This window comes from Eretmochelys imbricata, chromosome 2, assembly GCF_965152235.1.
Source record: "Eretmochelys imbricata isolate rEreImb1 chromosome 2, rEreImb1.hap1, whole genome shotgun sequence".
Taxonomy (NCBI): Eukaryota; Metazoa; Chordata; order Testudines; family Cheloniidae; genus Eretmochelys; species Eretmochelys imbricata.
The window spans coordinates 249,749,546-249,766,504 of record NC_135573.1 but is presented as its reverse complement, the minus strand read 5'-3'; the positions used below and the strand labels follow the sequence as shown (position 1 = coordinate 249,766,504).

General features: G+C 38.6%; 1 protein-coding gene across 2 annotated transcripts in view; it reads left to right on the top strand.

Moving 5' to 3' along the window:
* UBE3C (ubiquitin protein ligase E3C) overlaps positions 1 to 16,420 on the top strand; it is a 170,883-nt gene extending 154,463 nt beyond the window's left edge. For both annotated transcript variants that reach the window (XM_077808366.1, XM_077808367.1), the window contains 4 exons: positions 1,327 to 1,515; positions 1,628 to 1,694; positions 3,194 to 3,324; positions 14,733 to 16,420. In XM_077808366.1, the coding sequence (XP_077664492.1) occupies positions 1,327 to 1,515; positions 1,628 to 1,694; positions 3,194 to 3,324; positions 14,733 to 14,903 (558 nt within the window). In that variant the 3' untranslated portion in view covers positions 14,904 to 16,420. The remainder of the gene's footprint in view (positions 1 to 1,326; positions 1,516 to 1,627; positions 1,695 to 3,193; positions 3,325 to 14,732) is intronic.
* The last annotated feature ends 539 nt before the right edge of the window (positions 16,421 to 16,959 follow it).

Sequence of the window (16,959 nt, the reverse complement as noted above, 5' to 3'; positions counted from 1 at the left end):
GAACTTTAACAGGCTCAGGATTTTGCCACCAGTCTCTAGCTCAGCGGTTCTCAAACTGAGGGTCAGGACCCCATTTTAATGGGGTCACCAGGACTGGCATAGATTTACTGGGGCCTAGGGCCAAAGCTGAAGCCCGAGCCCCACCATCCGGGGCCAAAGCCTGAGGGTTTCAGCCCTGTGTATTGGGACTCAGGTTACAGGCCCTCTGCCTGGGGCTGAAGCCCTTGGGCTTCAGATTTTCCACTGCCTCCTTCCCTCCCCCCCAACTCCCCTGCTTGGGGTAGTGGAGCTTGGGCAGGCTCAGGCTTTGGTCATGAGGGTCGTGTAGTACTGTATATACTCATTCATTAGCCTGTTCATTTATAAGCCAACCCCCCAAGATGGATAGATAAAAATAGTAAAAGCTGTATGACTGTCTCATAGGCCAACCCTATATTTCAGGGGTTGGCAAACTTTGGCTCCCGGCACGTCAGGGTAAGCCACTGGCGGGTCGGGACGTTTTGTTTACCTGGAGCGTTCATAGGCACGGAGCCTCTCAGCTTCCAGTGGCCGCGGTTCGCCGTTCCCAGGCAATGGGAGCTGCGGGAAGTGACGCGCCACTTCCCGCAGCTCCCATTCACTGTGAACAGCGAACTGCGGCCACAGGGAACTGAGGGGCTCCATGCCTGCAGATGCTCCAGGTAAACAAAAGGATAATGTATTAGATATTCAATTCAATGATTTCATAGAGTTTAAAATCATCAAATTTTGGTGTAGACCCATTTATAAGCTGACCCCTGCTCTTTGATGCGTCACATTTTTACCAAAAATATTTGGCTTATGAACAAGTATATACGGTAACTTTTATTGTCAGAAGGGGGTCGCGGTGCAATGAAGTTTGAGAACCCCTGCTCTAGCTGATTCATAATACTCTATTTAGTATTTCACACTACATTCTTCCTAGAAGTGGAGTTTCTGACACCTCCCAGCCCAATTACTTTATGGTAGTTAGGCACAGGTATATATGGGTATGTCCAATTTTACACAAGTACAGCTGGAGGTTAGGGGCTGAAAAATCATTTCCTGTGATACCTCACATCTTATACATTAATTTGTACTCCTATATATATATTTTCCTATATAAATACGTAGTAATACAACCTCATGATATTCTTTTTTCCAATTTCAATGGTATTATAATATATTTCAATTATTTTCAAGTATGTAAGTCATGTCCTTGAGTTTTCTGTAGCTCATTTTTGGAAGTGTAAGTTTTCCATTTACACGCAATATATAGAATTAGCGTTTACCAGGATTATGAACAAATACATATTTTTATGTTTACAGGTGGTTGAACTGAAGCCAGGTGGAAAGGATATTCCTGTCACCAGTGCAAACAGAATAGCCTACATCCATCTTGTAGCAGACTACAGACTAAACAAACAGATTAGACAGCATTGCCTTGCATTCCGACAGGGTCTTGCCAATGTTGTTAACCTCGAATGTCTTAGGATGTTTGATCAGCAAGAAATACAGGTACTTCTGTTTAGCTATGTTGGAGAAGTGTTTGCATAATAATTATTTCAAAACTGAAAAAAATGTTTAATTTCTACCTCAAATCTAATCATCGAATTTTCATCAAATGCAGGTTTTGATTTCTGGTGCCCAGGTTCCTATTAGTCTGGATGACCTTAAATCCTTCACAAACTATTCAGGCAAGTATATCACAACTACACAAATGAGTTGTTGTGGCTGATTCACAAATAAAGAATATTTTAAAAATTCTCTTTACATTTTCTTCCTAAAGCAACTTCTTAGAAGAGGAGCTGGAGCCCAATCTTGCCCTTTTGATGTTAGTGGCAAAGCTTTCAAAATGAGAGGCCTTTGGATTCCCTGAATTTAAGAGGGTTGGAAAGAATAAGATCAGATTTATCAAATGTGGGTTCCTAGAGTTACACACACAAACCTATATTTAGGTACCTAGGTATAAATAAGTGGCCACACGTTCAGAGCACTGTAGCTTTCATTGACTTCAATAGGAGTTGGCGGGCTCAACAGCTCTGACAATAAGGACCCAAGTGACTTTAGATGTCTGTTTCAACCAATGCATTCAGATACTTATCCTTGAAGGAGTCATGAAGGGATAATTCTTCCACCCTTACTCTGCGAGCAGCCCATTGAAAACACTAGTCCTCAGTGAAAGGCTTTGCTCAGGGTTGTAGAATTGGACTATACATAAATGTCAATGCATGTTTTAAAAACTGATTTTGTCTGTATTATATTCACCCTTCCCTGGGTATATTGATTTATGGGAGATATACAATCATACTCACCCAATCCCATTACTCCTTCTGTCCTACCTCTTTATAATAATTATTACATAATCAGTTGTGAAAACAACTAAACAAATGTGGTTCAAACCCATTTATAATGCTCATTTGTCTCATACCCATCTCAGAAAAGATGTCTTGAATTACTATTTTAAGTCTGCTAAAAATATTTAATTTCTGAGTAATTCTTTGAATCTCCATTTTAATCATAAAGAAATGCTTTCCTCAGTATTCTGCACAATGAAGTTTTCTTAAAATTATGATTTTACCCAAGTCTAGGAATGTATTTTGTGCAGTGAAATGTTCTTCCTTTATAAAAAGACAAATTAATCACACATTGCATGGCAATTCTGTGCATTGTCAACTCATAAGTACCAAAATACAATCAATCTTCTTTCTTTCTACCAATAAATCTTCAATTATAGGTGTATAAAAGCATATTGTGATTGTATAAACGGCTATCTTTGAATATCCTAGTTATCGCTGTCAGTAGGCTTTCAATATTACCATTTTCATTTTTTTCAATTATTTTTACTTTCCTTTAAAAGAATTGTTACTAGTAATGTTATTGCAAAGGGAGCCAGAAATTTTTTTTAAAATGAGATTCATCCTGGAAAAGTACAATTAATAAGACTGGAAGAAAATTATGCAGAACACAGGTACTAAGTGAGAGGGAGAAGTTTGTGAATTACTAATGTCCAAAGAGGCCTGCTGGTGATGGTGAACAGCAAATCAGATGAATTGGCGTGCTGCTTTTAATTTCTTTTCAACCTGATTAGAACTGATAGGATAGTCTCTAAAATGATATATTAAAAATAATTTGTCTGCTTGCATATTGTATAAAACTGATTTTTCTTTTAAAATATTTTAAAATTGTATTATAGGTGGATATACTGCAGACCATCCTGTAATTAAAATATTTTGGAGAGTTGTGGAAAGCTTCACTGATGAAGAGAAACGCAAACTACTCAAGTTTGTAACAAGCTGTTCTCGACCTCCTCTTTTGGGTTTTAAGGTACACAACTTGCTGAATTTTGATTAAAATTAATTACTTGGCTTTGATTAGAGTGCTTGTCCAGACTACTAGTAGTATCCAATTATGACAGAAATAAACTGGCTGGTTTAAAATATGGGAATTTATATCTTTGGGAATTAAGAAAATGCAAGAAAAAATGTCTGTTTATGACCACAATTGCTACTTAAACATTTGCAAATGTGCATATTGAGTATAGTTAATTATATAGCTTACAAATATTTTTTGAAACATTATTTCACATTCATGTGTTCTGACTGGAGAGTTCCTTTAAGTGGGTAGTAGGACTTTGCAAGAAGTATACATCATTAAAAATGTTTGCACTTTGCTGTGAAGGATGCTTGCTGCACTGCTTTTACTGCATCTCATCTCGATTAATAATGTACATAAAGCAGTATTGCCATCAGTTTCAGGGAACAGATTGATTTTAGCTTGAATGTGTTCAGAAATAGGCAGAAGAGGATTTAGGATATATCAACATCCACTAAAACCCATCTGCGTTTGAATCCGGGAACATATTTCTCATGTTTCCTTTTGAATATCGTTTATCTGCTTATAATTCATTACCCATCATCCAAATATTGTGCTAACAAGTAGCTTTTCTTAGACTGCTATTTGCAATAGAGTTTGAATGTGGAGAAAATGTTTATCTGCCACTTATAAATATTAGTGATGGGTCTGTGCAGATCCCAATTTTAAAATGTCTTCAGTTCAGGGATGTTCAGACCAGAGGTTTTGGTTTGCTCTGTTATAATAGAAGCAATCTACACAATTCTTGACTCAAATCTGGCTTTGGATTCCATTTCCTCTAGAAGTTTGGGAATGTTCAGTGCTCATCTTTAGTGAATATATTGTAAAGAATAGACTGTTGAATATCAACACTGTAGTATAGTAATAGTAAATATGTTGTCAAACACTGTAGTACTGTTCTGTCTAACAAATTAATACAAATCTCTGCTAATCTGGAATGTATAGAGACAGTCATCAGTGCAGAATATCACTTTCAAATAACACTTTGATATATTGTTCTGTTTAGCTCTTACCTTAGAAGTATTGCTCAATTAACTTACTCTTAGGCTATACAGCTAATAACGTTTCACATTATAAAGCAATTTGAGGTTATATTTAACTAGCAATGGGGTGGTAAGTCATTTTTCATGTTTACTGGATAAATATAGGCACATGCACTAACAGCGGATGAATGCAAGTTCTGTCTCAAGTATTGCAATTCTTATCGCTATTAGATTACAAAATATCTGTATTTATTTCTGTTTAGGGTTGGGGGTGAGATAATTTTCTCGCTAAATAAATATTTCCAGAGCAGTTCTTACCATTATTTTAAATAAGAACAGTATGCAGTTTAGATGACTGGAACAGCACGGGGATGAGGAAAATATATTTGGAGTTCTGCACACTTTCACCATACATCATGTATTAAAATTAGATCTAAAAAACATATGGTAAAAGAACAGTATGGTTTCAGAGTCAAGCACTAAGAAGTTAGGAAGTGCCAGAATTGAGGTTGCCTGTGCAACTTTAATTCAGCCCTCTTGTGTGTATGCATTATGATAGAGGCTTTTATTACATGATCACATACTATTTTTTCCCTAGGACTCCTGCCCCACTCAGTGAATGAGTAATTATTTAATATTTCTTTTGATAATCATTCAGTAGGTGGCAGATACAGTCTGCTTGTGGAACTCCTTGCCAGAGGATGTTGTGAAGGCCAAGACTATAACAGGCTTCAAAAAAAGAACTAGATACATTCATGGAGGATAGGTCCATCAATGGCTATTAGCCAGGATGGACTGGGATGGTATCCCTAGCCTCTGTTTGCTAGAAGCTGGGAATGGGCAACAGGGGATGGATCACTTGATGATTACCTGCTCTGTTCATTCCCTCTGGGGCACCTGGCATTGGCCGCTGCCAGAAGACAGGATGCTGCGCTAGATGGATGCGCTAATTTTGGCAACAGAAATGATTAGGAGACTGGAACACATGACTTGTGAGGAGAGGCTGAGGGAACTGGGATTGTTTAGTCTGCAGAAGAGAATGAATGAGAATGAGGGGGGATTTGATAGCTGCTTTCAGCTACCTGAAAGGGGGTTCCAAAGAGGATGGATCTAGACTGTTCTCAGTGGTAGCTGATGACAGAACAAGGAGTAATGGTCTCAAGTTGCAGTGAGGGAGATTTAGGTTGGATATTAGGAAAAACTTTTTCATTAGGAGGGTGGTGAAGCTCTGGAATGCGTTACCTAGAGAGGTGGTGGAATCTCCTTCCTTAGAAGTTTTTAAGGTCAGGCTTGACAAAGCCCTGGCTGGGATGATTTAGTTGGGGATTGGTCCTGCTTTGAGCAGGGGGTTGGCCTAGATGACCTCCTGCGGTCCCTTCCAACCCTGATATTCTATGATTCTATGGACCTTTGGTCTGACCCAGTATGGCCACTCTTATGTTCTTATACACAGCATGTAAAATTTCTGTCAAACTAACCATTGATGCTAAATTATAAGTAACTGAAGCCGGTAATAGTGGTAAGTGTTGGGCAACTGTAACAAGAAGCAGCATTACTAGCTCCACTTACAATATGTTTATTTTACTTTTATTTTTACCCACACGTGGCATATACAACATAGTATGTGATAATTACTATGTGTGATCATTTGAAACACACATCATATGTGGTCTTGGGCTGTCCCCCTCATCTACTGTATTCAGATCTGGGCTCACCACACCAGGATGTTAGCATAAGACTCCTCATATATGGTCAGTTATTTGAAAAGCCCTCAATACCCACAGTTGTATGCACCTATAGATGGTAAATTGGTTGCTACATTATTCTAGTCTCGAGACTACTCCAGATGGTGCCAGTAAAAGCAGAGATTAGACTCACAGGAGATGAGACTAAGGTGTATAGGACAGGACACAATTAAAACTGGCCATACACCAAAGGAAAAAGTCTAATAAAAGAGAGAGAGAAATGTAGCAAATTGCCACTTGTCTTTCTAACAAAGGGGAGGGAGGGAGACCACGCAGCAAAAGCAGGAGGTATAGAATGACCAAGCACTGAAGCAGACTATGAAATGTAAGAAGAGATGTGGAATGTGAATCCAAAAAGGTCAGTGCTCAAGGAGAGGCTTTAGAATCCATGTGTAACTGGATCACGTGTGAAAGGCAGGGGAGCAGCTCAGGGGATGTCTGCTGTAGCATGGCTGTGCTGTGCCAGAGGAGAATGGGCGGGTTAGAATAGCTATGTCAAGTGCAGCATGGTCAAACACATAAGCAAGGAGTTGGAGTTAATTGTAGGACTGACCTACAAGCCACGCCCCACACAGCTGCTCTGGCAGTAGGAAGTACAGCAAAAAATATTGCTTCTTTACGTGGGCAGCACTGAAAACCAGCCAGTTCCAACACTTGAGGGGTGCATGGATTGGTTAGCAGTAGCCCCCTACCAAGTAGGGCATGCCGTTGGCATCATTGGGGCTCACCAGCCACCCAAGAGAAGTTGGGTTTTTCATAGCTATGCCCCAGAAATCCAGTGCTAGCTGCTAAGGCCCTCATAGGAGCTCTCAAGTTGTAAATGAATACTGGAAAAGGGAATAGGCAATGGCTATTGGCATGAGTGTTCATATAGTGGTAGCCTGTGATTAATGTTTGTACAGTGCTCTCAAGATGAAAAGCACTATGTACTGTAAGTGCTAAGTATTATTAGCAGTCAAATAAGTCAAATGAGTATATGAGTTTGTTATAAAAAAAGCTTGCAATATGTTGAGGGTGGAAATTAATGCAAAATCTCTTCAGTAATTAATTGTTCTATAGTTGTATTAAAATAGATATTAAATTTTGCTATTAAGAACACAATCGTTAGCACTGAAACTAAAATCTTGTATGTACTGCATTGTGGAACCTTCACCTTCGCTATAGTTCATATTTATTTAAGAGAAGGGATCATTTCAGAGTTCATAGCTTATAAATAGCACAGTCTGGGTTTGCAGCATGTAAAAATTATTAGAACCCTTAGTGCCAGATTATTGGACTCAGAGTAACATTTGCTAAAGCTAATTAAAGTTTAATAAGTTTAATAAATGTGATTGTTACAGACAAAAAAAATCATTAAAGTGCGGTTGAAAATTGTTAAGTTCCAATCAGGTCACATAATAAATTGATGATACTTACTTCCAAACTGTTGCAGATTCCCGTTGTACAGTATTTAATTATGCAACAAATGGTGCCCTTAGCATGACACTTGAATATAGAACTTCATTTTTTACATTTTTAAAGCTTAAAGTAGGAAAATTCAATTAGCATTTTGAAAAGAACACTAAAATTGCAGCATTTTAGCTGTGAATCACATTTTAAGGCCTCCATTTAAACAGTCATTTAACTTAAAATCTCATTGACCTCCAGCCTTAGGGTGGCTTTTTTACAATTTCTAAAACCAGATGATCTATTTTAGCTCAGCCAAGCATTTGTTGAAATTAATATTCCCTTGCCAGTGAAAGCAAGCATTAGGTGTAACAAATAAATGTCCTCTACATCCCCATTTGTCTTGGCAAAATAAACTTGATTTCTTAAAGAGATTAGAAAACTATACATGAAATAAAACCTCACATACTTGGTCAACATATCAGAAGACCAACCCAAATTTGGCCAGTTTCTACCTGATAGACTTCTTATTGGTTTTATATGTAGGTACATAAGAACTACCTGATTCTGTGGTATATTATTGGTACTCTGCATCTTAAAAAGCGCAGAAGTGTATGGTCTTTAAAATAAAATATAATGTGTCTTGCATAGAAAATATTATGTACCTCATTAATAGACAATTTTAGGTCCCAGTCCTGCCAAAATTTTAAAAGTACTTAATTTTACATATGCACATACTGCCATTGACCTCATTAGGACAACTCATGTTTACTTAAATACATGCCAAAAGATCGTGACCTTAGACTGCAAACTCTTTGGGTCCAGGACTGCCTTTAATCTGTGTCTTGGGTAGCATTAGACACGATGTCAGAATTTAGCAAAGAAAATAATATTTACGTGTCCTGACTTCTGTGCAGTTGGAAGATTAAGTTTTTTGGTAATGTGCTTGGTGTGTGCTTTCTGGCCATATTTATTTTGCCTATTCTAACTGTACTAAAAAATAACCTGAGGACCAAGGAGGAGGAGGTTGATCATTTTTTGTATGAAATTCAGGTTGCAGTCCGAGACAGATGGTCACATGATAATATAACATTGAACGAAAGTTTCTTTGTGGCATGGCTACTCCTTAATCCAGCCTTGGCTTGATATGATGTGGGTAACATATTAATGTGAATGTAAAGAGAGTTTAAATTGAATTTGAAAGAAAACGTTTATTTTAGATTTATATAGAAATTCTAACATGTAAGACTTACTTAAACTAAACTCTATAGAAGATCCATTTGACTGTTAGCAAGAGAAGAAGGGGCTTTTCTTTTTGTTAGAGATCTTCATATATATATAAGGGTATCAAGGAAAAACATGAAGCAATAAGGAAAATAACAAAAAAGTGTAATTCAAAGAAGAAATCTTGTACTTTATGCAATGCAAAGTGGGCTGAACAGGCCCAAGGACCCAGCCCATTATACTTGCCCCCACTACTGCCAGTGGTCTATAGCTTCCAATCAGGGCTGAGCAAATAATGGATTTTTTAGTTTGGGAAGTGGGCGAGGAGAGAGGCAGGCAAACTGAAAATACAAAAATATTCCTGTTCAGTTTGGACCAAAACCTTTTTCCCCAAAAAGTTTTTGTTGAAACAAAAACTTAAAACAGTTTCATTTTGAGATGACTTGAAACAGGGTGTGGACTTCTTTTGAGTTTTCATTTTGAATCGGTGGTTTCAGACGTTTTTCATCTTTCATTGGTGGGTGGTGTGTGTGTGGGGGGGGGGGGGGGGGTGGTCGTCTTTAATTGGCCAAAGATCCATTTAAAATACCATTTCAAATTGAAAAGTTTAAACAAAACATTTCAAAATAGTCTAAATGAAACTTTTCAATTATTTCAGAAACTTGTGTGTGTGTGTTTGGTTTTTTGAGTCATCTATACCCTTTGCCAAAATCTACTTGAATAGATTTTAGGACCCCAAAAATGCTTTTATCTATGGAAAACTATGCTTTTATCTATGGAAACCTATTAGTAAAAAAAAAAAAAAAAAAATTTTTTTTTAAATCGCTCAGCTCTGCTACCAGTGCTTAACACTGGTGCATTTTCAGTAAGTATACAAGTGTTAGGAAATTCCAGAGCCCAGCTCCAAGTCTACGAATTCTGTGGTGATGGGGAAATGACAGGGATTGTGCGTGCTTGGAAGACTTCGTAAGGCGAGCCTACACTTAATTGTACCTAAGATTTCTGCAAATAATTTCTTAGTTGCAAATAAATCAAAGACCTCTTTCTGCATGCTACTGTATTTTAAATTTTCCTGTTTCACTGTTTCTGTGGAACCAGATATTTGCAGAATATAGCGTGTGAACAATAACACAGCTAGCTATTCCCCCCCCCCCCACCGCCCCACCCCCCGCCATGCTGGGCCTTAAGACCTTATGTTTTCTACAGTATGGCCATGATTTATTTATTTTTGCCATACCCATTTGGGAGTGCTTTTAGGGCAACCTAGGGAACATAAAAATAGCCATACTGTGTCATATCAATGGTCCCAGTAGCCTGTCTCTGGCAGTGGCTAGGGTCATATGCATCTGAGGGAACAAACAGAACAGGGCAATTTCAAGTGATCTATCCTCTGTCGCCCAGTCCCAGCTTCTGGCAGTTGGAGGTTGAGAGACAGCTGGAGCATGGGGTTGCGTCCCTGACTGTCTTGGCTAGTAGCCATTAATGGACCTTTCCTCCATGAACTTACTTAATTCTTTTTTTTTTAACCCAGTTATACTTTTGGCCTTCACAATATTCCATGGCACGATTTTCACAGGTTGACTATGTGTTGTATGAAGAAGTACTTCCTTTTGTTTTTTTTAAACCTGCTGCCTATTAATTTCATCGGGTGACTACTGATTCTTGTGTTATGTGAAAGGATAAATAACACTTCCTTATTCACTTTCTCCGTACCATTCGTGTTTTATAGACCTCTGTCATATCGCCCCCCCTTAGTTGTCTCTTTTCTAAGATGAATATTCCCATCTTTTTAATCTCTCTTCATACTGAATCTGTTCTATACCCCTGATCCTTTTTGTTGCCCTTCTCTGCATCTTTTCCTATTCTCATATATCTTTTTTGAGACGAGGTGACAAGAACTCCATGCAGTATTCAAGGTGTGGGTGTACCGTGGATTTATACAGTGGCATTATGATAGTTACTATCTGATTACCTCTCCCTTTCCTAATGGTTCCCGACATTCTTTTAGCTTTTTTGAGTGCCACTGCACATTTAACAGATGTTTTAGAGAACTGTCCACAATGTCTCCAAGATCTCTTTCTTGAGTGGTTAAATTAACAGTTAATTTAGACCCCATCATTTTGTATGTATAGTTGGGATTATTTTTTCCAGTGTGCATTACTTTGCTTTAATCAACATTGAATTTCGTCTGCCATGTAGTCATCCAGGTTAGTGAGATCCCTTTGTAATTCTTCATAGTCAGCTTTGGACTTAACTGTCCTGAGTAAATTTGTACCATCTGCAAATTGTGTCAGCTCACTGTTCATCCCCTTTTCTGGATCATTTATGAATAGGTTGAATAGCACAAGTCCCAGTACAAATCCTGGGGGAACCCTGCTTTTTACCTCTCTCCATTGTGAAAATTGACCATTTGTTCCTACCCTTTCTTTCCTATCTTTTAACCAGTTAATTATCCATGAGAAGACCTTCCCTTTTATCCCATGACTGCTTAGTTTCCTTAAGAGCCTTTGGTGAGCCTTCTTAAAGGTTTTCTGAAAGTCCAAGCATGCTATATCAATTGGATCACCCTCGTCCACATACTACTTGACTCCTTCAGAGAATTATAATAGATTGGTGAGGCATGATTTCACTGTACAAAAGCCATGTTGACTCTTCCCAACATATCATGTTTATCTATGTGTCTGAAAATTTTGTTCTTTACTATAGTTTCAACCCGTTTGCCTGGTACTGAAGTTAGGTTTACCTGCCTGTAATTGCCAGGATCACCTCTGGAACCTTTTTAAACAATAGACCTTGCTTTAACTATCTGCCAGTCATCTGGCACAGAGGCTGATTTAAGTGATAAGTTACAAACCACAGATAGTAGTTCTGCAATTTCATATTGGAGTTCCTTCAGAACTCTTGGATGAGTACCATCTGGTCCTGGTGACTTATTATTGTTTAATTTATCCTTTTGTTCCAAAACCTCTGCTAGTGATACAGTAACTCCTCACTTAATGTCGTCCCGGTTAATGTTGTTACGTTGCTGATCTATTAGAGAACATGCTCGTTTAAAGTTGTGCAGTGCTCCTTTATAATGTTGTTTGGCAGCTGGCTGCTTTGTCCTCTGCTTGCAGGAAGAGCAGCCGTTGGAGCTAGCGGGTGGGGGCTTGGAACCAGGGTGGACCGGCAGCCCCCCTATCAGCTCCCTTAGTTCCCTGTGCGGCAGCCACCCAGCAGGCTATCAACTGTCAGGCAGTTCAGCTGTTCCTGCCCTCTGCCTTGGAGCGGCTCCCAGGAGCCTCCTGCTTGCTGTGCAGGGAGTGGGGGGGGAGAGGGGAGGGTGCTAATGTCAGGGTGTCCCCCCTCCCCCCGCTCTTGTACCCCATCTCCACAGAGCAGGGGGGGACATGACAGGGCTCAGGATGGAAGGAGCTTGTTGGCAGCAGCTGCTGTCTCAACTTGCTGATCTCCTTAAAAAGGCACTGTACTTAGAGTGGGGTCAATGTACTTAAAGGGGCAATGTGTGTGTGTGTGTGTGTGTCTCTGTCTCTCTCTCTCTCTCTCTCTCACACACACACATGGTGTGTGTCTGTCTGTCTCTGTTTCACACACACATACACGGCACTTTGGAAAGTGGTGCGCTCCAGTGGGATAGCGTGGGTTCATCATCACTGTTCAGTTTCCGCAGGGAATGTTTGCAGCCACTGCCGTGCATCTGTTGTGTCCCCTCCCTCCATTTGTGCTGCCTTGTAGAGTGTGAGGCTACGTTAACAACAATGAGTTAACCCCTGAGGTCTCAGCCAGCTGCTAGTTCATCATTTAGCAATAAGGTATTCCCTGGGAAATATCTCACCCTCCGACTCCACCACCTCAGCCAAGCTTCACAATCATCATTGCTGTGTACAGTATTAAATTGTTTGTTTAAAACTTATACTGTGTGTGTGTGTGTATATATATATGTGTGTGTATATATATATATATATGTGTGTGTATATATATATATATATGTGTGTGTATATATATATATATATGTGTGTGTATGTGTGTGTATATATAAAAATGTCTTTTGTCTTGCAAAAAAAAAATTCCCTGGAACCTAACCCCACCCCTCATTTACATTAATTCTTATGGGGAAATTGGATTCACTTAGCATCATTTCGCTTGAAGTAGCATTTTTCAGGACATCACTACAAGGTTAAGCGAGGAGTTATTGTACCTTAGTGTAGGCCAGTTCCTCAGATTTGTCACCTATAAAATATGGCTCTGGTGTGAGAATCTCCTCCATATCCTCTAGAGCAGGGGTTCCCAAACTTGGTTCGTGGCTTGCTCAGGGTAAGCCCCTGGCGGGCTGAGCATCCGCAGGTACGTCACTCACAGTTCCCAGTGGCTGCGGTTCACCGTTCCCAGCCAATGGGAACTGCGGGAAGTGGCGCAGGCCGGGAGCAGGAAATGTGGGAACCCCTGCTCTAGAGCGAAGAGCAGTGTAGAGAATTCAGTTAGCTTTGTCACAAGAACCTTGTCGTCTTTGGGGTTCCTTCAGCGCCTCAACTGTCTGGTGGCCCCCCCGACTGTTTGGCAGGCTTCCGGCTGCTGCTGCAGTTTAAAAAAAAAGTTGCTGTTAGTTTTTGTGTCCTTGTCATTTGCTCTTCACGTTCTTCTTTGGCCTGTCTAATTATATTTTTACTCTTGCGAGAGTTTATGCTCCCTTCTATTTTCCTCACTAGGATTTGACTTCCAGTTTTTAAAGGATGCCTTTTTGCCCCTTATCTCCTCTTTAACTCTGTTGTTTAGGCAAACCTCTTACTGTTTGGTTTTTTTAATTATTATTTGGGGTTTACATTTAATTTAAACATCTATTATGGTGTTCTAAACAAGTTTCCATGTAGGTTGCAGGTATTTCCCTCTTGTGACTGTTCCTTTTAATTTCCATTTAACTAACTTCCTCATTTTTGTGTAGTTCCCCTTTTTGAAGTTAAATGCTACTGTGGTGGGTTTCTTTGGCATTTTCCCCCCTACAAGTGTGTTAAATTTAATTACGTTATCATCATTATTATGAGCGCTTCAGCGATATTCACCTCTTGGACTAGATCCTGTGCGCCACTTAAGACTAAATCAAGAATTGCCTCTCCCCTTGTGGGTTCCAGGACGAGCTGCTCCAAGAAGTAGTCATTTAATGTGTCTGGAAATTTTATTTCTGCGTCCCTTCCTGACGTGACATATCCTGACTGGGTACGAGGATAATTGAAATCCCCCGTTATTATTGCGTTTTCTGTCTTAATAGCCTCTCTAATCTCCCTGAGCATTTCACAGTCACCAGTACCATCCTGGTCAGGCGGTCGATAGAATATTCTTACTGCTATACTCTTATTGTTCAAGCATGGAATTTCTATCCATAAAGATTCCATGGTACAGTTTTATTTATTTAAGATTTTTACTTTATTTGACTCTACTTTCTTTCACCTATAGGGCCGCTCTTTCCACAAATGCAAATCTGTTGTGTCATCCCTATATATTTTGTACCCTTACCATATCCGATTGATTATCCTCATTCCACCAAGTTTTTGTGATGCCTATTATTATCAATGTCCTTATTTAATGCCAAACACTCTAGTTTGTCCACCTTCGTATTTAGACTTCTAATATTTGTATATAAGACCTTATACATGTTGTCAGTATTCAGTTGCTTGCCTTCATGTTATATTTAAAAAGGACTTTTTTACATTTGACTGACCTCACAGCTCCTACCTGTACTTTACCAACTTCATTCCAATCCTCTTAACTAGGATATAGAGTTCCCCCTTTAATAAATTCATCCCTAATGGATGTCATTGCCTGAACCTTGTGCTCCTCCGCACCTGTTGGCTTTCCCTCAGCCCTTTGTTTAAAAAATCCTCTCTGACCTTTTTAAACCTTTGCAAGTGCCATTGAAACAGACTTAAATTCTAATTGCTCCTTGCCTAGAAGTTTATGTGGATTGTCATGGAATTATTTTTTAGCCTGTGTGTGTATCTTAATTTTTTCCTATTTTTGTATTTTCCAGGAGTTGTATCCTGCATTTTGCATTCACAATGGAGGATCGGACCTAGACAGGCTACCCACTGCCAGTACCTGCATGAACTTGCTGAAGCTTCCTGAGTTTTATGATGAAAACCTCATGCGGAGCAAACTTCTTTACGCCATTGAATGTGCTGCTGGATTTGAGCTGAGCTGAGTTGAACTGAGGTTTAAACAGAAGCTCTGCAGAGGAACTAACCAGTGCCTACTCCATAAGCAGCACCTGTACCCAAGCAGATGAAGGGAACTCAGTCTAGGTTTCTGCAGCTCTCATTTCTTATCAAATACCCTCAAATAGGTTTCATTTTTAAACACATGATTTGTTAGTTAAGTGTCATTAAACTTACATTGGCACTGCTTTATTATGACTCAAAATAATGAATGCTGTGTGCAGTGTGGTTGGGGTTTGTGTTTATGCCAAGCAAGAGCACATTTAACGAACAGTGACATCTCTGTGAAATTAACCAAAGATGAAGCTTTGGCTTTGTGCTGTTCAAATATAAATAATTCTACAAGCTGGCAATAAAATTGTGTGTAGTGCAGCACGTTGGGATAAGACAGGTCTTAACATCCTGTTATAAATCTTTAGAGGGAAGTAGATGTTTGCACATATCCCAGAACTGAGAGATAGAAAATGCTTGTTACTGATAACCCCAAATCTTGTTTACAAACCTTAGTTGTTGCAATTAAAACAGAATGGATTTGTTTTAAACTACCATCTCTTGAGATGGCAGGCACTGAGAGATAACATTGATATTTTATTTGTGCTTTCTGAAATATCTTCAAGAAATTGGATTTGCATGATTATTTTTAAGTTCTACCTTTGGCCGTGTCATGATCAGCTGGACATTGTCGTAAACAGATATGACTATCCATGCTTTTCTCTGTTCTGTTTCTGTCTCTCCTTTGCGCCTGTAAAGATTTTTTTTTAATGTATCAAACTCCTATGGCATACACAGTACATACAGTAGTCATGACTTTGGAAAAAAATATACTTGTAACAACTATTAAAAGTATTTCAACCAAAGCATCAGGCTTTATCTTTTATATCTGAAGCCTGCAGTGTTCACATTCCTTCTCTCTATCATTTCTCTTCATCTTAAGTACCATGTATGTGCTGTAGAAACTTGTCTTAATTCATTATTTTTGTGACTAAGCAGCTTTTGCATCCATCTGGCTGTTAGCAGTTCTGCTCAGACAAGTAGGTGAGAAGATGTTGCTTAACATAATTTGATTGCCAAGGGAAAAATTGGATTCATATGAAAGGAATCAGTTCTCTAATAACAGGTACATCACTGAGTCAAGGTTTGTGTTCACATTTAAATTTGCATTCAATTAAAAAAAATTAATTATAAGTCAAACTATAAGATGCGTAAACATGTGCATCCTTTCTGGTTTTTAATAATAACTAATAAAAAAATCAGAATTTACAGACAGACTCCGGTTCATCTCTTATGCTAAAACTATTTTGCTGTCACTGGAAGCTCTGTTGGGTTTCGTATTTAATAAGCAGTAACCAGCAATATACTTTTAAATGTGGAGAAACTGAGTGGTTTTAAGGTGTTTACTAGTATCGGTATAAAATGTATAATTTCCTAATTTAGGTAATAAATGAAGTGTTAAAATACTATTTGTAGTCTTGATGTACAGAAATAAAATAATTGTTTTCTTTTTGGTTTTGCTTTAGGCTGTTTTATTTGTTAAACGTTACAAACCCAACATATTCTTTACTTACAAATTGGTTTCTTGTATATTTTTCTACATAAATTATGGAACAGAAGACTGAAAAGAGGTCAGTGATAGTATTACTGCCTCCTCTTAAAAGCAAAACCTGAGCATTTCCTTTAGATAACATTATTTATTTTCCAACCCACGACTTAAAATATTTTGAAAATATTTCTCAATTGAATTAATTTGCTACAATTTGATAGTGTCATGTTTGTATGTTGTAAAATGCAAATTAAATTTTTTATATTAAATATTCACATTTCCAAGATTGTGTTGGAGTCATGCCAAATAACAATGGTTGGTAATATGTACATTTTGTTATTTTATAAAGAGACCTAACACACACCCATTCCTAGACATCGACACAAGTACTGGTGGAACAGAGTATGGGTAGGCAGGAGATTACAGGAAAAGGAACAGTATACTTTATAGATGTGAGTATATAAATATAAAAATAAATTGTTGCAGGGAATGTGACTACAAGC